Genomic DNA, 25,803 nt, shown 5'->3' with positions numbered 1-25,803 from the left:
GCCACTTGTTACCTCAACATGGTTCATCATTTCCACAGAATAGGTTTGTTCCCCTGAAATGGCTGCAGAACCAACATCTCTCAGTTCTGTGCAGGACAAGCCTGCCCTATAAATTCTGAGCTGTTGCCACATCATGATGGTTGGACTGAGAAGCAACTAATATTGCTCACAAGTCAGCCTTTTTCTATTCTTTTCAGAACACGAGGAGCACCTAAAAAGCTGAGAGAAAAGCAGACTAAGATGATCATATGCAGAATATGATGCAGGAGATGATAGTACTGCTGAGGCACGCACACCTTGATTATTCTGGGGCCAGAGAAAAGCTCTGCAAGTCTGGGATTCCCAGACTGCATCAGCTGCTGACAGAAGCCTCCTTCTCTACTTGAGCCAAGGCATGGCGTTTAAACATGGTGGTTCTTCTCTGTGCAAAAATCCCAGCTGACTGCTGTGGCAAGTCTGGGTATAGAGATTAACATGAAGCTGCAATTTCCAGAATTTGTTCTGCCTAAAAAGCTAACTGATTGCGGTGTTCTGCATAGCCCCCCTCAATGTGAGGGCTCTGCACTGGGCCGAGTGAACTCACTGAGGATCTCAGAAGCAAGAACCTCTTCGCTTCTGGGATCTTTTTAAAGGAGAAATCTCTAATTTGCTGACCCTGGTGGGCAGGAACTCTAGAGTGACCATATGGGTTATCTCCTGTATCTTCCAAACAGTGCTGGCATCTCTTGCCAAGATTTTGTCCTCAGACGAATAGGAAGTGACTTGCCTAGTGACCAGCTGGAAGCTGATGGCTTTGATTAGTTTATAAACCACTTTTAAATCCTTTGCTTGTGCAGTGTTGTACTGAGTCATGCTGGTGAGCTCCTGCCGTTGCCTTGCAATACTTTTATGTACGTCCTGGTAACAAAATTCCAGCGTGAGTTGCTCCAGGTTCACCACATGGCACACTACCAATAAGAGAAGGAGATAGTTTGCAAGACTAACGGGGTATATTTGCAAAAAGGTAGGTAGGTGAGAAGTCAGGGTGATGACCACTGACACATTCATGTGTAAAGAGGAAAGCACACTAGCACATAGACAGGAAAATAGCGTCTGGAGCTGTAAAGACCAGACAAGTAAAGGCCAGGGTGTGAGACAGTTGAAAACACCATGGAATAAAGTTGGTGAAGCAATACATTCTCCTGGAATGAGAAGGCATATACGCAAATATTTCCCTAAAGTTGCAGGACTTAACTAAAACAAAGACTAAAATGTCCTTGTTGACATTAGATTTACACTGCATAGGGCTTTATCATATGGATGTAATTTCATTGAATCATCCATAGTCTGCAAACTGAGCTTATTCATGTAGTCAAGCTGGTTCATTTTTACATACCATTTACTTAAATATGGTGCATTTTGAAGTGTATCAAAATGTGTATTTCACAGCAGCCTGTATCAGCAATGGCCAGAAGTCAGCAGAGAGGCAGGCAGGCTTTTTCTACTGCGCTGGTATGACATGAAGCTTGCACGGTTGATACTTGTATTATTCTCTCATTCGAAATTAGTAGTAAAGCATCATTTTGTAATACAAGGAGGGGCTCTAGCCTGACCTCACTGAGGGACCAAATATTATTTTTATTTTCATAATTGCATTTAATGTTCACAGAATAGCTAGAATGAATCACGAATGATGCAGGGTTCTTCCGGATCTTGCTCAGCACTGAGCAGAAACATGGACAAAGATGTAACAAAATGACTGCAAATTTCAGACAGAGTTGAAAACCTACCATGCAAATTAAAAGGTGGATTTACAACATGACCATTGTATGCACTTCTGCTGAAACTGTCTTGCACGTTGATGCGGATTTGATGTGTCACTACTGCTGCAGCCAGAATACTCCTAGCAGTTGGCAAGCGACTACTAAGGAGAAAAAACCCTTTGATATGGAAGATCTGTGCCATTTTTCCATCTGTACTGACATTTGCAAAGCTTCGCAAATAATAATGATCATAAAAATGTATTTCAGGAAACTTCATAAATAATACACAAATAAGATGCTTTCCTTCCTGTGTCAACAAGTGTGCTGTGACACGTTAAGCTTTCAGTGCAGGATTCAAATGGGGCCATGTATACGTATGTATAGGCTTTGCACTGTCCTTTGCCCAGGAATGAGTACCATAAACAGTGTGGAGATATCTGAGTGAGTGAACAGTTTGCATTTATTGAAGCTATTGATGCAGCTTCTCTTTGTATTTATTAATATGATTCAAAAGTGCCATCAAATCTGGAAACATCCATTTGTTTACCACATTCAGGTGTGATCCAACTCTACAAGATAGAAGAGAGATAAAGAAAGGTATCCATTTTTATTAGTTTCTAAAAACCCTCACAACATGTGGTACCAGTAATGAGAGAAATGGGAGACAAGATTACACTGGCATCTTTTCTACCCAAAATGTTAATGTCAGAGTCATGAGTAATCCAATGGCTACAGTAATTATCTAATCTGTTCCCTGTATTTGTATTGCTTGAAATGTATTTATAATGCTGCTGTCGCCACAGGATTTGTGAACATTTGCTTTAGGAACTGCTCCTACACATTCTGTATGTGCAAGTAGGCCTTACTGGGATGCGTCATTCCACCCATTTCATCAGAACTGTGGCAGAGAGGGGCAGGTTTACGGAGCACAGTGTGGATTTATGTGAGATGCCTGAGCTAGCGCAGGTACCGTGCTGATGTGTATTATGTGCTTCTGCTGTTGCTAACATGCCTTGGGTTTTGTCACTGCTGAGCAGCTTCACCAGCATGCAGTATTAACTGGACTATACTGTTTCCAGCATCCAACTTCTCAAGGCTAGCTTACGGCTTTCTTCGAGGCATTGCATTCTGCCATGAAACAACGGTCACAGATTAGAGGAGCTGATGGAGGCAGGAGACTGAAGAGGCTGGAACCCACAATCCCAAGTCAATGCCAGGCTCTCAATAGCAGCTTCTTTGCACGGGATCCAGCCTGCAAGTACTAACTGCTAAATGATCAAAGAAAATGGGTATTTGATTTTAAGAACTACGGACTTTCTATTTGCAGATCTATGTCTGTGTGTGCTTAGCATGTACCACATACCTGCTGATAGACATAATGTGATAAAGTGAAGATTTGTATAATTAAAATCTCAGTCCCCTGGTGGTGCTGCTGACTGACTTCATTTCCCTGATAAGAACCCTAAGTAGATCTTGTAGGAAGCCTACAATGCCAGACATTGTGTCGTGCTTAATCCTGTGCTTGTCCTTTTATGTGGTACTCCCTCTGACGTCAGTGGAAACCTGACATACGAGAGTGCAGAGGAATCAGGCTGAATTGATTTTTTTTATAGTAAGATTAAATGGAAGGAAGCCTTCTGAAATGTACAGAAATCTTATTCCTTCCTGCAACATAAAGGCGTATTTTCTGCTTTGTTCTTCAAGGATTCTTACTATATGGGTTTGTATACATGTGTGTTTATGAGAGACTGTCAATACACTTGCACAGCACAATTGGCAGATTTCAAATTGATTGCTGGAAAGTATCTATAATGAGCAAAACAAGGAATTCCTAATAAATTTCTAACGTGCATTTCCGTTTGCTGTTCTATATCACATACACCACAGCCACTTCTAAATAACTTCTGTGTATACAGTTTTGCCTTGACATTTCCATTTTCTGGTCGCTAAATCATCTTGAGTAGAGGCATGCAAATGTGAGAGGACACACACTGTGTTAATCAGCAATAAGCTTTAAATATTTTCTGCTTATACTCCAAGGGATCTGAGAAATGCCTTTAGTTTTTATAAGCAATTTCCCAGTTCGTTCCTTTCACTATTAGCAACAGTAACCACACTATACGAATAGACCTCCCCCCCCCTTAACAAATAAAACAAATGACATACATTTCACAATGCTGAATGTAAATAATGGAGTGATTCTGGTGTTGTTATTCTAGAGTTACAATACCCTCACTGACAAGAGAATTTGGACCTCTGTGGTTGAATCACAACAGAATAAGATCAAAACCATACTTTAATAAACCCTCTTAATAAGAAAACAGGATAAACTGATATTTCGATTTTCAGTACCATTCTCGTATCAAAAATTGCTCAGAGCAAGAGGACACAGAAAAACATTCAAAAAGGATCATTTGCACACCCAGTTGGGCACGAGTTGCTTCCCGGGGACAGACGGCCCCGCCGCAGCGCCGGGACAAGGAGACGCGGCCGTTGGTGAAGGGGCTGTCAAGGGCTGATCCCTCCCGTCCTGCGAGAAAACACCGGAGTGTTGAGCAATATAAAACCATCTAAAATATGTATTGCTCAATTTTATTCTCGCAAATCCATCCTCGGGAGTGGTAGGTGAAATAAGTTTTTATTTCCCAAATGTTAAGAGGTGAACATAAGCACAGGTCTACCTGCTGTCTTCTCCGAAAGCGATCAGAAAGAAAACACACTATGAAGTAATAAGCAACAACGTCCTCATTTTTCTGAAGCGTGATCATAGCTCCCCTCCGCTCAGTGCGCTGATCCCCGTTAATCCCTTCCCAAACCCGGCACCCCTGCAACACCCCTCACGGCGGGGCAGGACGCAGCCCCCCTTCCCCCGCCCCCCCCGGACTAACTGCCCTGGCTGCCGAGCCTTTCCCTCCGCCCCCAGCAGGGAGCAGCAGGGGATCGCAGTGCCGCTCCCCCGCACACGCACGTACACACACACACACGTACACACGCTCTCACACGCGCTTTCTCTCTCTGACACACACACACACACACACGCACGCACACGGACCCGCGCACCCGCCGCCCGCCCGACACCGGCTCCCGCCGCGCTGCCCCCGACCCGCCGGCACCTCCCCAAGGTCACGGCGCTCCGCAGCGCCCCGCGTAGCGGCCGGGCGCCCGCAGGTGCGCAATGCGGGGGAGGGAAGGAGGGCCGCGGCCGCTCCGCGCAACCCGGCTCCCGAGGGCGCTACCGGCCGAACGCGCCGCAGCTCTGCCGCGGATCGCGGATTATAAGGGACCGCTCTCTCCGCCCCCAGCGGAGTCTCCCTCCGCCCCCGTCCGCGCTCCCCACCCCTTCCTCCGGCCGCGGAGAAGGGCATGGAGTTGGCGGGAGCCTATAAAAGCCCCTGAGAGCCCGCCGCGGCCACGGCGCTGCGACAGCTTCCGCGGACACAGCCGGGCCGCGCACCATGTCCCACCACTGGGGGTACGGCAGCCAGGACGGTGAGTGCCCGGCGGGGTGCGGGGCTCCGGCCGGCACGGCACGGCACGGCGCGTTGCGGGACACCTGCGGCGGATCCCCGGGAGCAGCGCCCGGGACGTGTCCGCTGCGCGCCGCACCGAGCCCTTGCCCTGAGCGGGAGTGAGCTCGGTGCGCTTTTTGCTTTTTGCCTTTTTTTTTTTTTTTTTTGTGTCTTTTTTTTTGGTCTTTCTGTCTTTTAACCTTGAGATGCCACCTGCGCCTGAGCAGCGAGCCAGGCGCGCCGCGCGATTTGCCTGGAGCATCTTCTGGTTTCCTACTGTCATTCCTTTACTTCGGTAACAGCGCAGGGAAGCGGAGAGGATGGGGCGCTGCTCCAGCAGGACGGGGTGGCCTCTGGAAGGACGCCCCGGTAAAACCCCAGCCTCAGCCTCCAAGGCTCGGGGGCTGCCGGGTCCCTGCCTTGGTCCCCAGGTGGGGTTTCCCCCCTGTCTGTGTTGCCGGCACCGGCAGCCTGCACAGATGGTGCATTTATTAAAGTTTGATGCTAGTGTTAAAACATCCCGGTTTTTAGAGCGAGGGTTATCATTTATATCCCCCGGGCTTTGTGTCTTTTGCCACTGAGCTGCTTTACGCTGTTTTGCAGGACCCGCTCACTGGCACGAACACTTCCCCATCGCCAATGGAGAGCGCCAGTCCCCTATTGCTATTAGCAGCAAGTCCGCCAAGTACGACTCCTCTCTGAAGCCTCTCAGCTTCAGTTATGATGCTGGCACGGCTAGAAACATAGTCAACAACGGGCACTCCTTCAACGTGGAGTTTGATGACTCTTCTGACAAGTCAGGTGAGACCTCATCTTCGTGTGCAGGGGAGAAACAGCTACTAACACTGCTACTAAAATGTCTGCTGAGGCCATAGGGGTTTTTAAAGCCAGGAAAAATACCAAGATGTTTTGACTTCAGTAAGGTGAGGATTTAGCCCTTAATTATTCAGCAACTTACACGGCTTCTTTAGACTAGAAGAAAACTGAGCTCCCGCTAAAAAAAACCCCTAAGCCTATCTGGGCAGTTTTGAGCTGCCCTACTCTAAACTCCAGAAAAGTGACTTGCTTTATTTTTGTTTAAATTGGAAGGATTTGGATAAGGGCTCAGCTGTGGAGGAAAAAATAATAAAAGATTATTACTTGAAAAGAACAATTTTAGGCATAGCTCATCATAAGCTACCGACCAAATGGTTAAAGGAAGAGGCAAAATACATGATAGGAAGAAATTGGCTGTAAAATAACAAAGGATTACAGTTAACGACTTGAAGTAGAAATAGTAGAAATAGTTTGGAAATAGTTGTGTTGGTTATCAAAATATTATTTCGTATTTCTGAAGCCAATATGCTCCCAGGTTAGCACAGAACCAGAGCAATGATTAGAAAATACCTCTTTGTTCTTCTGTAATTTAAAAAAGCATTGTTCCTGACATTTCTTGATACTGGGCTTTCTAGATAAAGATACCTGATACATTCCTACAAAGTTTGCTAGCAGGCAGACATTCCACGGTGTCTTACTGTTCACTGTACTCTCTGGTGAAATTAAGCACTGATTCTTGCAAACCTTTTAGTAGTCCTTACTGAAAGAAATCCAGAATTGATGGACAGACGGAATCCAAGCCACAGTTGCAACAATGCCTTTGTAGGTTGTCTTTAATTGTAGTTTTTCTGCTGGCTGAATTTGCAGAAATCATCACCCTGCTGCAATGAATGTGCCTCTATTTTTAATTTAGACAGCAAAAACAATCCCATTGTAAGTCACTGCCTTCTCTAGACACTGCCTGATTTAACTTGCTTGAGCAAGTGCCCTATTTTTCCGAAGTGTTTTGTTGGCAGTGTCATTTAGGGAATGGTGCTGAAAACAAATGATCCGTGCCTACTAAAAATGTGAGGTTTTTGCAGGTAATGTAATATAACAGTATAGCAGACATTTAGCATTGCACTAAGAATTTTACTTTGTATTTTAATTCCAGTCTTTATACTGAACAAGATTAAGTGGTCAGCTCTAACTGTTCACAGTCGTATGAATACACATAGGTCCATGTATAATTTACACAGAGCATCCACATTAATATTTGTATGATTTTTTAAAAAAAAAAAGAAAAAGGTATTCTGACTTCTTAGTGTTTATTTTTCTGAAGTACTGAGGAGCTACAGGAGCTGAATGCATGTTCATTTTAACAGTGTCATGGGGAATAAGGTAAATGATTCAGAGTACAAAAAAAGGATCGTGTTTTCACCAGATACATGCAAGTCTGCTCTCGCTGTCATCCTGCTCGCACTGAGCCCAAGGGAAACAGGTTCAGGTCCTCACAGTATAACAAAACTATTATGTGTTCACTTTGTGCATGCATAAGTTTGGAAAGACTGAAAATCAGGTTGTGTTTGGTAACTTGGGAGGAAAAAATGGCAGGAACATACAATAATCTGAAGAAATGTCTGTAGGAAGAATGGTTTTTTATGAGAAAAGTCAGTGCAGAACCAGAACATCTGTGACAGGGATCCTCTGACAGATATGCAGTGACACAGCTCTTGGAGTGGGAGGATAGGAGATGCAAGTAGAAATATTCTCAGTAGCTCTATTAGTGAATCAGAAACTGATTATTCTTTAGAAAAAAAAAACAACATTGAGCAGATCTCTCTGAAGCCAGGTGAGGGTGCATCCTTCAGTATCACACTTCCTATTGAAAATTACAGTGCATAGCATCTACCTGGCAGCACACTTAATGGCTTCATTTGTATGCAGTTAACTAGGTAACCTACTTTCCTTACACTAAACAGAGCTTTGACTTGACTGCGCTCGATTCACTTCTATGGCAGCATTTGAGACTAGCTATAATGTGCGTACCAAATCCTTGGTTAGACATCATGCAACAGTCACAAGGAGAAACTGTGTGAGATTATGTGATGTGATATGTGTTGTACAGAAGGCAATGGAATAAAATCCTGTAAATACTTCCCACAGGCTGTATTGCTTGCTCCTATGAGCTGTCCCATATGCAGTAATGATTTGTCTGTGGTAGTAGGCACAAAATGAAATAATAAGATCATTGTTTGTGAATAATCTTAAAGAAGTGAGTAATTGCACGCAAAGAAGTAGATCCATTCATTAAGAATCTTCAGGCTCATAACTAATGTCACTGAAGTAAATTGAACAGCAGTTCTGGGTACTAATGTCTGCTAGAATATGCAAAATGAGTTCTTGCAGTAAAAAATGCAGTAATAGTATAGTAAAAATAGGTAAGAAAGCTAAAATGCGTGTTTGGATAAAACTCTCTGAAATTAGTTGTCACACATATTTTCTGAATCAAAGCAATAAGGATACTGTTGATGATAAGTAACAACAAGTAGATATCAGAATGTTCAAAATTTTCATGTAAAGTATTTTTCCTCCAAATAAAAGGCTCTTCCCTCAAAATGCATATTTGTTACATTATGTGTGTGCATACAAGAATATGTAGTATAAAGCTTCTGCCCATATCTGTGAAAAACTAAAAATCTAAAAGAAAAAACATGATATCTTAAAATGATACCCCATCTATATTCTTTAGTGTAGTAAGGATGTAAAATAAAATTTTAACTTTTTAAACAGAAATAATCTATGTGCAATTTATGTGACTGTCTTCACAGAAGAAAATGTTTTCTTCTCTATTCTTAGAATATCTCTTTACTAATAGGTGGAGCTGTATAGACATAACTCTTGCTTCAGGTTGTAATGATGTATGTATGACCTATACAATTGTTTCTTACAATTACGTTTTAACAGGGAAATGATGTTAAAATCTTTGTGATACTCAATCAAAGTCAGGTTCTAAAGCTTTTTTGTTAATTTTCTTAGATATGCTTAGAAAAACCTTTACCCCCAAATCTTCAATTTCAGTTCTTGCCTTTGAATTTCTTGGGTTATGTGACAGCTGTTATATTCCAGAATACACTTCTAAAGGCTCAGTCAATTCCCAAAGTGAATCCCCTTCATGTTTCACAGTTGCTAGTTGATAGAAATGGTGTATGGAGAGGAAATCACAAACCAACATTCCCATGTTTATAAACATTTTTTTGCTTGCTGAAATTCCATGAGCTTCCCTTAGATGAAAGGATATCTTCTGTCTTGTTTCCTTGCAGTCTTTCAGAATGTTTTCTTGAACTTGTATGTAGAAAGCAAATGGTGAATTACTTCCTCTTCCAGTTTTTACTTAGTCTCTCTTCTTCAGTTCTTGCAGGTGCTTTCTTAGTTCTCATGTCCACTGTCTTTCAATAATAAAAATAATAATAAAAGTTCAAGCCATTCATCTTTAAAATTTTTATAGCTTTAAATAAAAGCAAAAATTCATTATGATAAAAGTGTCACTAGGAATAAAATGCCAAATTCAGGTTCATTCATTCTTGCAACCTGGGACCTGACCTTCCATGTATGAGTGAAGCAAATGGTGCTGATAACTGTTAAATCATAATAATGCACCTTATTTTAGGAACTTTATAGCAAAGGAGTGTCTCATTAAGGGTACTTATTATATTAAACACTTTATATTATAGTCTGCTGTAAGGACACGCGTATTGCTTCACTCACTTTAAAAGACAGAAGTAAACAGCGGCTTCTCAGAGCTGCAAGACCACAGGAAGTGACTTTGCTCAAGAAAGCCTCCAGAGCCCCAAAGAAGATTTGATAACATACTTAAAATGTGTTCTCTATGTACGTTTCCCAGAAAGCTTTCAGAATTGAACTGAAACCTGAAATTCAAATGGGAAATGCTCACAGCAGTAGGCACTGTATTCTGTATTTTCTGATCATGAGTTTGATGAGTTTATAAATGGCAGAAGTCAATCAGCAATTAATTTATTCCAGAACAAGAATGCTAAAATACCGTATTTTAGCAGTAGAACCTGAAAGAAGTGAATTGCAACTATGGTGTAAGGCTCTACAGATATTACTAAATGTATTGGTAACTTCTGCTTGTGGACAAATCTCCTAATCTTTTCCTTTTTCTTCCTTACTGCTGAGCTAGAGATAACGCTGAAATCCAAAACAGAGTCCCAAGTAAATCCAACATTTCTGCAAATATTAAATCATAGTAGAACTTCAAAATTATGATGACACCTAGGGAAATGAAAATACTGGATTGACCTTGATGCTAGCACCCCTTGGGAGAATTTCAGTGGTTGTAATCAAATATATTACCCAATTCTTCCTATAATTGTGAATATTAATGAGGAAGCTTCAACTGTCTTGAATTATGACTTGCTGTAAACAAACCAATTTATTTGTTATTAAATAGCAATTTGTTACTCAGCACTGCTTGGTTGGCAGTGAGCTGCTCTGAAAGTTGTGCCACTGTTGATCTTTTCCTACGCTTCTGCCTCAGCGGGTAAGCTGAGGAAGAAACACGCAGGTCTGCTGTCCTTAAGGCACAATTTTTAATCCAAGTCACTGCCACCGGCTATTTTTAGGCTTCCCAGCTCCAAAGATGTAACATTAGCTATGCTAGAATAATATTGCATGTTATCAGTATACAGTCGTGGATTGAAAGTCCACAATACAGCACAGCCTAAGCAATGTGGTGACCTTTCTCAATCATAAATCAAGGAACTGATTGCTTATAGCTTACAGTATTCAGGTACCTGCCCGTGTGTCACAAGTACTTTTGTGCATTGCTTGACTAGAAAGTCAGAGGTCTCAGAGGGTGTGAGATCATTAAGGCATTTTTCTAGTGAACTGGGATCACCAGAAGCTGCAAAGCCTACGTAAGCAGGTGACTCGAGAATAGTTCTAGTGCTTCCAGGAACTGGAAAGGAAGACGAGAGGGCTTGAGATCAGTCCTGCATGTTTCAAGCCTTCATTTCTTTACAGAGCCCAAAAGTGCCTTTCCTCCCTTACATCAACTCTTTTTTCTTAACATGCAACTTCTGAGCAGAAATTTTGACATGGATTGTGTGTTTAAGAATCACGGCAACTTCCTTCCCTTCTTCCAAATTCCTCCTCTAGAGGTGCTTTTAGTGTAAAACCAGGAAAAGCTAGTCAGCTGCTATCAGCCAGGGCCACTTGGAAAAGTTTATTTTTAAGATGCAATGAAGCTGCATGCCAGATGTCACTATGACTGCTCATCCCAGCTGATATATTTGTTCATCTACTTATAGGCATGAGGGACTGCTGCTTACTTAGAGGCAATGCTCACACCTTAAGTTTTTTCTTCCTTCATTAGATCTCAATATAGTGTGAGCACCATGTCCAATACACAATTTTCAGTACTGTAAGCAGTCACTGAGATTAGTTTTATAGCTATTACCATCAGAAATTAAATTGTTACTTTTGAGAGAATTTTAATGCTTCCAACTCTGTTCTTACAAATTCATTGTCAGCTCATATGGTGTGAAACATGAGGATTGAAGGCGGATCAGGGACTCAGTATAGCACCTTATGACTCTCGGAGAATATGTATTTGAGAGACTACCTGAGAAATAAACTCCACTGGTCCCAGGGAGTGGGAGGAAAGTTAAGAACCTGAATGACTCTCTGGCTGCTCTCCAGTCTGGATGAAATAGTTCAGCTGAGGTGAATCAGAATCACTGACCTACTGCCGATACACGTCTGCAGACCTGCTGCATTTTGGCAGATGTTTCATTCTGGTCTATCTCTGTGGAACATCCATCCTTGTTGCCTTATCTGGCTAACCCTCTAGCAAGGTCAGAGTAGGGTTTTTTTTTTCTTATGAGATACCAATTACGTAGTTTTTCTCTTGGTGAAGCCCATTACACATGTTTTCTACAAGTATGATCCCTACAGTTAGATGCTTGCGTGCTGTCTTGCTCTCTTGCGTGCCATGATACAACATCCTAGGAGGAATGTCTGAAAGAGATAACATAAAGACGGAAACATCTCACAAAATGTGACGCTCTGTACTCCACGTTTCCCAGAAGTGACAGCTCACCCTAACTGAACTCCAGTCTGTTAGACAGGGAAGCCCATCCTTGCATAAGAACACAAGGCTAATCCCTGAGCATCCTCATAAGAGCCTTTTTTTGTGCCATTAATAGTGCATGGTGCTTAAGACTTTTTTTTCTCAAGTACTGCTTCATCTACTTTGTCTCCTCAAGGCCTGTTTTCTGTCATGCAGATGTCTGTGTATACACAAAAGCTTACAAAACATTAACATTAATGTATATACTATGCATATATTTACACACACACATACCTACAACATCATATATGTCTGCACATCTACTGTAGGCTGGTATAAGATCATACAATGTGTGCAAGAGGGTTGTCATCAAAGTTAGATGCTTGAAATACACTGCTGCTGGGTTTTTGTTTGGTGGAATCTCAGAACTAAATTTCTGAAGCTTAGAGCTCTGGACATCTGTTGTGCTGTAGTGGACCTATTATTTCAGCTACTGGAAGGAGCTTTGCTGTCAGTCATTTCCATTTGAAGAACATTTTCTCGGAGTTACAAACTTTGGAGTAGTGTTTTACTTACCACACTAATTTGTATTGCAGGAAGGAATTAATTCTGACTTGTGAAACAATCTTGTAGTTCAGCCATTTTGATTATTTCTTTGGCAGGTTTATTGCCTTGATGAGACTTACTAGTTTCCAGCTCTGTATAGAGAGAACATCTCGTAGGAGGTAACTAAATAACAGTAATTCCACAGTATTCCTGCAAAAATTCACAGATGTGGATGCTGCCACTTCCTGAAAAAAAGGTATGAAGTGGTCCACGGTATTTTTTACAAAGCTGATCTGTTCTGCATGGGAAGGGTAACTACCCAGTGACTTGCCTTTAAATAGAACAGTGAAGTTGTGTGGCCTCAGTAAACAGCTGTCCCAGATGGAGCAAAACGCCCTTTGATTTCTGTACGTTTCCAAAGATCCTAAGAAAGTGTAATGGAGACAAATTGAGTTCACCTTCTTTACCCAAGAAATCCCACAGACGTAAATGGAATAGTTCGTGTGGTTATTTGACTTTCCAAATTAGCGCTGCTAATACTTATGTTTAGAAAATGTTATGAGATCATTTAATAACAGTGCAATATAATTATTGGATGTTACTAGTATAACTTCTTCAGTAAAGGGTAGAAGGCTGAAAACAGTTACTATTTCTTAATCTAAGCAAAGTAGTTCCAAATTTGTCTCGCCGTAATATTTCAAATAACTGTCAAACGGGAAAAAAAAAACCCCTTTCATTTTCAAGCTGTCACTTCTTGGACTGTTACGGATCTATGGAGACCAGGTTACTGGTGTGGATTGTGTTGAGTAGGATGAATCTGTAAGGAAGAAATGTGTTTTCCAGGTTGGCTGGTGCTGTCTTCACCCTGCATCTGAAGCTGTGCAATATAACAAACGGGAGCACAGCTACATACGTATTTCCAGGATGGTGTACACTAATACTAATTTCAAAAGGAAGGGAGCTAGTGATGAGGTGCTCAAATATGGATCAGAATTTACCCATCCCTCAAACAAAAAGGGGATGGAAAGGTTGGACTTCTGTCGTCAATGTGGCCTGAATCAAAGTTCCTGTCACACGGGACAGGGAAGTTCCTGGTGTAAATGTTGCTCTAATTCTCGATGAACTTTTACTTTGCAAAAGCTGTTAGCATTTATTCATGGTTTAAAAAGCTTGTGCTGGAAAAAGTTGAAGCTCTAACATTTCTACTTTGCCTTGTAAGTTTGATTTTAAATTTCACTTCTTTGGGAAGGCTGACAAGTATTAAAAAATAATAACTGCTTAATGTAGGCTAGAACAAGAAGGGCTGTTCTGTAATTAAGCCTGCTGAATTTGTATTCATTTACACTAATCTAATTATTACTTTCTTTGAATGCTTTGCTGTGAGTCAAAATAAGCTAGTGCTGGATTTGAGAACCACAGAATGAGAAAAGTAAGCAAAAACTGCAAAGAGATTTTTCTGCATCTTTTGAGTTTTATGAGACTATAGCAAACTGTGTAGAGAATTAACACTGCGAATAGATTTGAGAAGATTGCATGGTTCTGCTTTTCAGCATGCTTTCCATTGATTAATAATGGCAGATTCACTTGTGCTGCGCTAGTGCTTTCTGAGATTGAGGGATGGTGGAACTCAGTCTGTTTGTACCTGCGACGAGCAGCAAGTCCATTAGCCAAAGGAAATGAAACAGAAACATTGCAACTCCATGGCATCATTTTTAAATGAAACATGATATTGTGTGTATTAAATGATTTTGCATCTGTAAAGACATAGCAACCAATTACTTCATTTTCAAAAGGAGCTAACGCACGTTCACAGTCACTGTTCTGAAAAAAAAGTATTCCGATTGTTAGTCCCGTGCTTGAAACAGTTATGCTTCCTGGCAGCTAGCACATGCAGAAACATAAAAGTAGAATAAGATATGTTCCTATTTAATTACTTTAAGTAGCCGTTCTTTGTAGCACATAGCTTGGCAATAGTAAGGGCAAGTTTTGGTCTGTTGGCTGTTCAGTGTTGGCTTTAGTATTGGAAATGACAAAGACTGCAGTGGAACATATATTCATATTTTTCAAATTGAAATGCATGTTGGGAGACTTCTAAATATATTTACCAAAGGAGACCCAGGCAAATGCTAAATTTGTCCACTCAACCCAAATTTTGCACGTGTAAGGCACACCAGTGGAAATGAATGTGTTTTGTATAAATCTTACATTTAATTTTCATATATTCCAGTTTTTTAGTCCAATCCTTCTCACCCCATTGCCAGATATCCATGGCTGTTGTCGTCTATGCTTGTGTATGATCAGAATTATTCAAACCTGAACAGACAGTGACCTTTTCCTATTTCCATTTGGTGTATATTTTCACACATGCACGTATTGTGTCTAGACTAATTGCAGACTTGAGAGGAAGCATCTTTATTCCACAGAACCATTTTGTTTGTGACACAGAGCACACTTAATGTAATATCTGATCTCAACACTCTTCTGTCACTTTATTGTGTATATATATATTTATGTGTATATATAAATTGATCTCTAAGATGTATAACACTTCAAATTACATTTAAAAACATTTTTTATTTTTAAATGTTAACATCTTAAATCTTTAATTGTGAATTTGAGATGCTTAGCAAAAAAAACCCAACCAACCAGAAAAAAAACCCCAAACCAAACCACAAACCAATTTGAAACCTTGCTCTAATAACTTAGATAAATAGCTCTATTTAATAGAACTATTTGTTACTGTTCTGTGCTTTATGCTGCACTGGAGGAGACATTGTCTGTGCCTTGAGCATTTTGCAGTAATAGGGCTTGATCCTGCATATCATAATGGTGATTGGTCACAGTTTAAGTACGAGGTTAAAACTAAGCAGCAGAATAAGGGAGCTCAGGGGAGCTTGCTCCGGTGTAATTGAAAGTGTGGCTGGGCACTCTACTTACAGCAGTCCCGTGGCAGGAGTAATGTCAGATAGTGGAGAGCATAAGTAAACGCCTCATTTCCAATCCATATTTAAAAAAAAAAAAAAAAATCTGCCTCTGCAGGCATTGCCCTTTTCGCCACCATTTTTAAACTTATTCTTGAGCAGTAAAGGATGGGAGGGATAAGAGATTTGAATTTGCGTCTCTGCAGTGCTTTGCACTGTGCCTAGCGCTTTCCCTTGCTGCAACCGGTGGCTGACAGGTGTTTAGGTTTAATTTGGAACCAAAAGCATTTTACTCAATCCAATCCACCATGGGATTTGCAGGATTAAGGCCTAAATGGATATAGTGTCTAAAATGAAGGGACAGAGTACATTAGTAAGGGAAAGATGATTTGGTCTTTAAGTCTACTTTCATAGAATAACTCTACATGGGACTCTTACAAAGGCTGTTCTTGGCCTTTTTTTACTTATTTGGTGACAGAAAAGTTACATCCTTAACACTTCCCTTGTCACCTGTAATATTAGCATGCCTGTTAAATTGCTGATGAGACACTCACTGTAAAGTCACTTATGGTTTTATATGTTTATTATGGATTTTGGCGTATTGCAGCAATGTACCATTGAGGATGATCTGGAGTAGCATGGCAGCATGCAGAGCAATGAACTGTAATTCACTTGGAAGACTTGAGATGGACGTTCCTGTTTGAAGTGCAAAGGCTGCGGGAGATGCTAACGGAGGCTCTTTGCTTTGCAGTGCTGCAAGGAGGAGCGCTGGACGGAGTCTACAGGCTGGCACAGTTTCACATTCACTGGGGATCCTGTGACGGCCAAGGGTCTGAGCACACTGTGGATGGTGTGAAGTATGATGCAGAGGTAGGGCACGCTTTACCTTCTCCAATCTTTTGTGTATAATGAGTATTATTTTTTTTTTATATTCCACCACAGTATCAGCTTCTCTACAAATCTTCACAGAGCAAGAGATTGTGGAGATTATCATAGAAGATATTGCCACCCCAGGACCTACTCCTTGCAAAAGCAGAGAGTAGAATTGGAGGACTAGTGTAAATTTTTTTCAGCTACTTCATATCAAAGAGACTACAGAAGCAGAAAAACCCACACTAATTATCCCCGTTCTTCCCCTCCTTTCTCAGTGACTCTTGAAAATTACAAAGAAATGGAATCACAGCACCTCTGTACACACACATCCCCTTTTCCTGGCTTCAATTTTTAATGTCAGAGACATTTATGTAAACAACAGAATGGTTGTGGGGCAGACCCTTTCATCTTTTGGTAGGAAAGAAGCAAGGGGAGCTGTGAAGAGGGCAGGCAGCAAAGTGAGAGCACGCAGGTACTCTGTGTGATATCCTCGAGACTCCAGATGTCCCTTGGACTGCATTGCAGTCTCACTACAGAAATGGAATGACTTCCGTGCCTTGCATCCCACCTTTCTTTGTCCCCTGTTTAAAAATCCACTTCTGGATGCTGTGACGGACTTTTTTAACCCTTGATTTGCATTGACGGATAAAAGAAATGGCTCCACAAATTCATTGGCTCTGCTGCTTTTTCATGAGATACAGTATCTTTTGTCTTATCTGAGAAACTTCTTATTGCCTTACATCTGTTCACAGTACCATAATTACTTGCTCAACTTGACTTGCAGATATGGAGAAGCAGTCAGATGAACTTGAAGTAGAAATAACTTGGAAATGAAAAGGAAAGCAACATCCTGGTTAACATGACCCAGAGATTCATTTAATTTCTTTTCAAAGGCTTTCTAGAAAAGGACAGGGTGGTTTTTTTAAAAAAACTCTCTAGATTGCAGGTCAAATCTGTCTCTTCTCTGATGCTGGAAAATCATGTATTTCAATGTTGATAAGAATTCCAGGATATATGTAGCATTAACACACTACATCAAAATCTTGCAGGCTGCATGCAGGAAAAACTCCCGCTGAAGATAACAGGAATTTCACCAGACTAAAAGCAGAACGATACAGCCACAGTTTGCATTTAAAACTCGTCTGGGAATAAGAGTGAGAAGCAAAATAAAGTGCATGACAGAAATCTCTTTGCATAAATGAAATTTGAAAGTAGATGAATGATTCAACAAATTCTTAACTGTACACAAAAGTTTTTAAATCTCAGCAGTAAAACACCATCTGCTCTTAATGTTTAATAAATTACTTCCCTGAATTCTCATTTGTAAAATATTGTAGATGGAATATCATGTTCATAGTGCTTCTTGTTTTCTTGCTCCTAGCTCCATATTGTTCACTGGAATGTAAAATATGGTAAATTTGCTGAAGCTGTGAAGCATCCTGATGGTTTGGCTGTGGTAGGCATCTTCATGAAGGTTAGTTAAACTTCTTCTTTTGTATTATTTAGATGTGTCCAGTGTATTCATTATGTTGCAGGGGGACCTAAGAGCCTAAAATATAGAATAAGGCAGCATTATGTTATACTGCGTAAACCCATAGCTAGCTAGATGGTGCTCCAAATTCTTGGTTTTCTTTACATACAAAAATTGTACGCCAGCCATGGAGTATGACTGCCACCCATCACTGTGGCAGCCCTATAGCACGTACTTGCCTTCGTCACGACAGTGGCACTGCTGTAACATCTGTTGGTGAAAGGTGATGTGCATCACTGAAAGTCATGTGTGCATGAATCTGCAGTAGGAGCAGCCTAAATTGCACCTATTTTCTTTTTCCTGTCACTGTTAAACATCCAGAGCATTTTGTCTTGGTTGAATTGTCTTCACAGCTAGTTGGAGAAGCTGCCTGTGTCCCAGTGGTGTGCGTTCTTTCCTGGCCTCATTGTACTTTATTAGGAGGGTGACTTCAATGAAAAAAAGAACAGCTCAAGTCCAAAAATAAAACCAGTCACTGTAAATGAAACTGATACTATTCTGTCCAGTGTCCTTGGCTGACCCATTTGTGCTGACTGTCAACTGGCATGATTTTACAGAGACAGTTCCAGTAACTTTTGCTGTAATACTCCTGTTATGTAATGAAATGGTGCTGGGAAAATGTACTATAAAATGTTTCCTTGAGAACTGTAACAGAAGACTAAAGGTGTCATGAGAGTGCATGGTTATTTTCTTTTCATATGCTTTGTGTTACAGGTAGGAAATGCCAGGCCTGAAATACAGAAAGTTGTGGATGCTCTGAACTCCATTCAAACCAAGGTAATTGCTGTCTGTGTTGATTGACAGACACCGATCATAACTACGCTGTGTTGTCATCTTCAGAAAGTGGATTTTTTTACTTTATTTTTTATTTACTTAAACCTTCCTGCCTTCAGCACTGATGCTTCTGTAATCCTAAATGCAAGAGATTTGAATGAAGTTGTGGTAGATGGCAAGGAATACTAGAAATGGAGATAATTTTGTATCACTGAATACATTTCTCTGTCTTTTAACTGCATTTAAACTTATAGGATAGGATTCATCTTCCTAATCTAAACTACTCTTTTAGGTGCCCATTCTAGTCAGTGGTGACAGATGCAAAAGGCACTTCCCCTCATCTCTGTGTCTGTGGGACAAATTTTCTTCCTCCAAGAGGGCATGCTTCTCTTGGCTATTTATAGAGGGAGGCCGGATAAGAACTTCGAACAGGCTATATAGCTCTTGAGGGGAAAAAAAGCTTTTCTGTATTTTAAATATTGTGTGAAGCATGTGTGTGATCTTAATGAGCTGAGTTATGAGAAACTAAAAGTACTCAGTAATGAGGTACCTTCATAGAGGTAAAGGCCTGTGCCAATGAGAAATGTGGACAGGAAAGGTAAAGAATGAGACTACAGTGTCATCTTTGTTATCAGGCTCTGTTTGAGGTAAATGGATGTTGCCATTTACTGCAACAGACTCTTCAACAGGTCTCCCACGTTCTCTATTTCCAGTACCATCAGTCTACTTAGCATCTGAAATCTCATTGTTCCTTCAAGCAGCGTCAAATCATATCTCTAGGAGCAAGGAACATAAATTCAACATTTGAAGTGAGAAACAATGTCTTGAAAGTCTTATAAGAAATACATTGCTGAAAGACTTCAGTCCCGAAAGGAGTGTAGGAGGCACTCAACACTGCATGCCAAACTCCATTTCTGCCTTTCTCCAAACATGGTGCTCCCCATAGGAGACTTGACTACTGCAAGCCCAGCGTGCATATGTGGTGTGTTCCCTGACATTATCCCACCTACTTTCTTTATTGTAGGGGAAGCAAGCTTCTTTCACAAACTTTGACCCCACTGGACTGCTTCCTGCATGTAGAGACTATTGGACGTACCCTGGTTCGCTGACCACCCCTCCACTGCTGGAATGTGTCATCTGGCACGTTCTGAAGGAGCCCATCACTGTCAGCCCTGAGCAGGTAGGTCTCCAATGGATGGTGTCAGTAGATGTGTACTGGAGTCACATTGATTGCTTTTGTTCAGCTCTCCTGGTGATCTTTGAAATGGCAGTTTATGTTACTGCAGAGCACTGCAGGGTGTTAGCTAGCATCACACGTCAAAAATACATATATGTGAAGTGGTTATCCTTTTCTGGTAGGACTCTGCTTCTGTGTGTGGAAGTAGTTTTTACAGAGTTTTCTGTAAAATATACGGCTGTTAGCCATTTGGACATGGTCCAGGGAAAATTTGGAGGGGGAGCGTGTTTAAAAATTTAATCAGGCTTTCCAGATACATGATTAGAGCTGCGATGTGGTAAAAATTTGAGAAATTTGTAGCATGCATGAAAGGAGCATTTGCACATGCAGGGTTAATCTAGCATGTATTGTGAGCATCAGCAGGTTTGCTGCACATACACAAATCACCTATTTGGGTATACTTGCCTTGAAAATACCGGGTTCACCAAGCATCTGAAGAGCATGTATTCTGCATCTGCAGTCTCACACTGTAGATCTGTAGTTAGTTTGTTGATTTTCCAGCATTTCCAGGACACAGAGCTTGTTTTACAAGTTCTGTTCAGCGCAGAACAGACTGGGAAATCCCACGCTGAATAGTGACAATCCTAACAAAACTGCATTGTTCGGAAGAGAGAAAACTTGCAGATTCCAGAAGTCTGTTGCCTGACAAAATCCTTTCTTCTGTTGAGCAGCTTGAGGATAGAGTCTTCCTAGTAGGAAAGAGCTCGTGCCAATTAAATGACCCCTGTCCTTAGGTTTCTGCACAACCCATTAATGAAATTACATAGAGGCAAGATTTTGTCCTTGGGTTTGCATCTGTGTGCTTGGGAGATAAAAATAGAATCTAGAGCCTATAAATACAAACTAGCCCTGAAGGGCTTTACTTTACCCTTCGTACTCTTAAATCCCTTTTACCAATGGCAGAGGTGCCAACAATATACACATAATTCTAGGGGTTTTAATCAGCTGATGTGAAAAAAGTGCAACTGAGCTGTTGTAGGACTTAACGTAATAAAAGATAGAATAAAAGACAAGGAAGAACTATTGAAAGTAATAATTATAGCAATTATTACCATTAATAAACTGCAAGGGAGCATTGAAGTTGACACCGTTTACTTGTTTGAAACTACTGGTATTGCTATTGATAATCTATATGGTTTTATTGTAGGGAAGCAGCATATTCACCAAAATTGAGTTGTTTTTCCTACTACACCTACTTTAACCACCTACAGGTGGTAAAAGACACCACTTGTTTCTCCTACACACACCCCTTCATATTACCATCGACACTTCAAAGATGGATTTGAGATCAAAACATTTTGTATGGCAGCTTGCGTTTTCATTCCAAAACTGATCAAAATGAGAAACCGTAAAGCAGAGTATTGACACTGGATTTGAGTTGAACTAGTTTTCCAAAGACAGATAAAAGCTGGATATTCCAGCAGGGTGTAGTGAGCCCATTATCGTTTGCTGTAGTGACACAGCAGTTCCTGGCAGTGGTTGAGCTCTGAACTTTGTTCTGGTCTGTCCTGAAGGTAAAGTCTTCTCCTGGGCTGGTCGCTGCTAGGGGCCTTACTCCTTGACTGGGGGAAAGCCTGGCCTGCAGCCTGACTCGTACAAAATCCTGTATCCCACCTTCATATTTCTGTCAGCAGTTCCAGCTGTCTATGTGAGATCACATTTGGGGCAGGTTATTATTTTGGCACAGTCTTTTTCTTAGTTTTGGAGATGCCCTCTTAGACATCAGGGTGCTTTTATTAAAGCAGACTGTGCAAACACCAATTTTACTTTAGGAACAGGCACTGAAACCTTATAGTATGCTCTCATTGATATGGAGCAGTTTTCTCTCTCACAGTATTTGAAAATCAAGATGATCTTGAATTTGGCTGCTGTAATTTGACCCAAGGATAAGGTCCTTTTTTTTTTTTTAATATTTTTAATTTTTTTTTTTTATTTCAACTGGATTTAAAAAATCTAACTTTCAAAAGAGCCAAAACAGTACAACTTGCAAAGGATTCTGAAAGGGTTTCAATTCAGATTGGGATCAAGGACAAACAGCTCTTCAACTGCAGAATTCTGAAAATGTGTGCCTAGGTCTTTGTCTTCTGTGCTTTCTTAGTTATTCTTGCTAGGCTGTTTTGTGGACAGGAGAGCCTGTGTCAGGGGCAGGAAATAGTGTGGATGAAATGCAGAGACACCTGAACGGTGATGCCATCTCTAGACCATAAGTGATGGCGAAACTTTGAGTTGGACCTCTGGCTCAGCCCTAAGGTGTGTAATTCAAATAGGCCTGCTGAAATGAGTATGGATTCGAGGATGTTTGTGCCTTTTCCAACAGATGTGCAAACTCCGTGGCCTTTGCTTCAGTGCTGAGAATGAGCCTGTGTGCCATATGGTGGACAACTGGCGCCCGTGTCAACCTTTGAAGAGCAGAGAAGTCAGAGCTTCCTTCCAGTAACCTCAGCGCTGAGTGTGTTAGAAATTGCTGTGTTTGTGAGCAGCCCCTTTTGCTAAGCACAAATCAAACCTTTGCCATGTGTGCCCTGGCAACATCCCAGATCCATTCTTTCTTTTGCTCTGCATCTAAAATGCCAGCTAATGAAATATGAAAGGCTCTTGGACAAATAGGAAAGGGTTCTTAAGGTGTGGGGTTGGGGGAGGCATGGGGGGGGGTGGTGGCTGTGTGCATTTTGGTGACTATTACTGTGGCTGACACTTTGGTATAACAGTATCTTGGGAGAGGATATGGTGATAGTGAAATAAGCCATTTTAAGAAACCTCATCCACAGGTGTGATAGTACACGTAACTAATGATAACTTGAAGCTTTGTGAAAAGCACAGGACTACAGAATATAGGTATGATTTTGGAAACAAAAAAGTATTTTGAGAAAGTAAAGCAAAATGAATATTGAGAATTAGACTTCTTAGATTTTAAGAAACTGACATGTAAATATTTTTAAGACTGTTTTACACTTTTACTCATGCTATCAACAAGTTTGATTATGTCTTAATGGTAGTGTTGGATTTTTTTTAATTAAAAATGTCCTAAAGTAAGTATTATCTTTCAAAGTTGTTATTACCGTAGAAATAATAAAAAATATCTTTTCATTGAAATAATATATGCTCTAATTTAAAGAGGAAAATAATATTGTATTTTAGATAACTTCTCTAATAAATCTATACTTATATTTTTGTTTCCATGCTGTTGTTTCAGTTCAGGAAAGGAGTCACCAATCTGTTTGCATCATTGCATATTAAACATAATTACTAAACATACAGTGTATTGGGAATTGGTTTCAATGACACTGAAGATGAATGTAAACCTATATGGATATGTTAGAGAAATTTTCTCTAAAAGTAGCTTGCTGATAGCAGAAGGAAATGTTAGTTTTGAGCAATCACCACAAATTATCATCAAAGTTGAGTGCATAATAAAAGATCCCCTCACAAGAATTTTGAACAAAACCATACTGAAGAACAGGCTTCTCCAAACCCATTGCTTAAATGTTGCCCAAAAGCAAGGTGGCTCATCTTTATGCAGGACATCTCTTCAATCTGCTTCTCCAACTAGACTAAATGTTTCAAGAATTCTCCCCAAGTATTTGGATTTTGGCCTCACAGTATTATATCATATGAATGATTTCAACAGAAATATTGCTGAGCAGACAATAGCTTGCAATAACTTCCATTGCAGGATCCTTACTAGCTGATTTGTGTTTTCATGAACACATATGCAATAGATACCTAAATAAAAACAAACAATACCATAAGGTGCTACCTTCCTTCTCAGGCTCCTGGCTGTTGTGAGAAAAACCATTTTCAAATCTCTTACTTCACTGGATTCTGGTCCAAGTTTTTAGGGCAATTTATTGTGAGCCTCTTGCCCCATCAGGGATGACTTTGTAATTTATAAGGTATCAGTTGGGCAGGCTCTGATCTGAAACTCCTGGGATCTTAGAATATGTGAGATGGGAATTAAGCCTTCTCATGGTGTGTACGAACATCTTTAGGAAACTCTGTCAAATCTCCCCTTTCAAGAGCTTCCTCATTTAAAATACACCCCTCCTCCTGCCAAAAAAAAACCCAACCCCAAAACCAGAATAGAAAAACAAAATACTGCTTTGCCACAGGTCATATGTACTACATTCAGCTTTTCTGAATAGAGCCATGAAGGTACTTGTCTCTTCCTACACCTATGCTGACTAATTCAGGTTCTTCACGTTGAGTGGTTTGAATACTTTTCTGACGCGATAACTCTCATCCACGGGTCTGAGTGTTGTAATTGTGTCCCTGTTGTGGTTTAACCCCAGCCAGCAGCTAAGCACCACAGAGCCGCTCGCTCACTTACCCTACGGCAGGATGGGGGAGAAAATCGGAAGAGTAAAAGTGAGAAAACTTGTGGGAGGTTACACATCTAAAATCAGAATTATAGCTCCAATAGATTGCGGCTTAAAGCTGCTGAAGCAAGCTAAGAGGAAACACAGAATCATGGAATGGCTGAGGTTGGAAGGGATCTCTGGAGGTCATCTGGTCCAACCCTTCTGTCCTGGTTCTGGCCAGAACCAGGGCACCTTCTGTTCAACCAGGGCCACCTAGAGCAGGTTGCCCAGGACCATGCCCAGATGGCATGTGAATATCTCCAAGGATGGAGACTTATGGGCTTATGACCCATTCATTTCAGCAGGTAGCATCCTTTTGTTGAAGCAAAGTGCTTGTTAGCAGTCACAAACACTAAACTTTTTCCTGGATTTGCGCGCATATGCCAGAACTTGCTCTCAAAGGTGGCAACTCTACTCTTTGCATAATGACTACATGTTATGGCACTCCTGAAATTGAAAAAATAAAATACGAGGGCCGCAGATTTTTCAGATTTTAAACCCATGTTTTGACAACTGTGATACCCTGACTACTAGGTAATAAGACACTGTGAGAAATGGTAATCTCATTGGTACCTGTACAGCTTAAATGCTATGCAGGCTGGTACGTGACAGAGAATTCAAACTTCTGCCTAAGGGCTAGGGTAAAAACCTGGAAATGCCTGTGAAGTTCTAAGCACTGCTGCAATAAAAAGTTTCATATCACATACTCCATCGCACTTCAGCGTTGCTCCATAAATAATAAGTAACAGAAAAAACAACCAGCAGCAGCCATATATTTATCGTCTTGTTTGCATGAGCCTGTTTACCTGGAATGTTGCCAGTACTATCCGTTTGCCTTTGCTGAATATGAAGTAATTTTATATTCAGCCAGACAATGCAAGCTGGTGTTCATAAGTCATATACGTGGTGTCCAGGAAGAGCCTGCTTTATGTCTTACCTGTATGGTCTACTGTTCTTAATTTTTCTTTTTTTTTTTTTCTTTCTTTTTAAGTGAACAAATTTAGAGAACCGCTCCCTAAAATCATCACAAAAAAAACCATCTCCAGCATAAAACATTACATGGGCTTATCAGAAATTCACACTTTGCAGTTAGACTCTTGTGCAATGGATGATAGCCTTTCCAAGGAAGACATTTATATTAAGGCCAACTCAGAAATTAAGAAAACAATCTCCCTAGCATTCACAATCCATTTCCTGAATGGTGACTTCGATTAAGATAAAAGTGAATAGAACCATCCAGTTCTTCCTGACTTCTATTCTCCTTCACTATTGGTTCATATGAAGAGCTTATAATTAGTTTTTGCAATTGTTCCACAGCAGACTTAAAACAACACTCATTCTAACATCACACTCAGACCTATTTCAACTGGAAAATTGTTTATGAATTCATAATGAAAAAAAAAAGAGACCGCTCTGGTCATGG

General features: G+C 40.8%; 1 protein-coding gene across 1 annotated transcript; it reads left to right on the top strand.

The window, feature by feature from the left end:
• Positions 1-4,913: 4,913 nt before the first annotated feature.
• Positions 4,914-23,189, top strand: LOC104640316 (carbonic anhydrase 2). The gene is made up of 7 exons (XM_075743784.1): positions 4,914-5,231; positions 5,855-6,052; positions 16,359-16,477; positions 17,862-17,954; positions 18,726-18,788; positions 19,810-19,965; positions 22,340-23,189. Exons 1-7 carry the CDS (start codon positions 5,198-5,200, stop codon positions 22,457-22,459), a joined length of 783 nt encoding a protein of 260 aa, XP_075599899.1. The 5' UTR covers positions 4,914-5,197; the 3' UTR covers positions 22,460-23,189.
• Positions 23,190-25,803: the final 2,614 nt, after the last annotated feature.

The sequence above is a fragment of the Balearica regulorum genome, chromosome 2 (genome assembly GCF_011004875.1).
Source record: "Balearica regulorum gibbericeps isolate bBalReg1 chromosome 2, bBalReg1.pri, whole genome shotgun sequence".
In the NCBI taxonomy this organism is placed as follows: Eukaryota; Metazoa; Chordata; class Aves; order Gruiformes; family Gruidae; genus Balearica; species Balearica regulorum.
The sequence above is the reverse complement of the archived record's forward strand: the minus strand, read 5'-3'. Positions and strand labels throughout refer to the sequence as shown.

What these genes read in the sequence shown, in the direction of transcription:
- LOC104640316 (XM_075743784.1), top strand. Translation starts at nt 5,198, where the DNA reads ATGTCCCACCACTGGGGGTACGGCAGCCAGGACG. An exon ending in GGGGTACGGCAGCCAGGACG is followed by an intron (nt 5,232 to 5,854) that starts GTGAGTGCCCGG and finishes GCTGTTTTGCAG; the next exon opens with GACCCGCTCACTGGCACGAA. An exon ending in GTGTGAAGTATGATGCAGAG is followed by an intron (nt 16,478 to 17,861) that starts GTAGGGCACGCT and finishes TCTTGCTCCTAG; the next exon opens with CTCCATATTGTTCACTGGAA.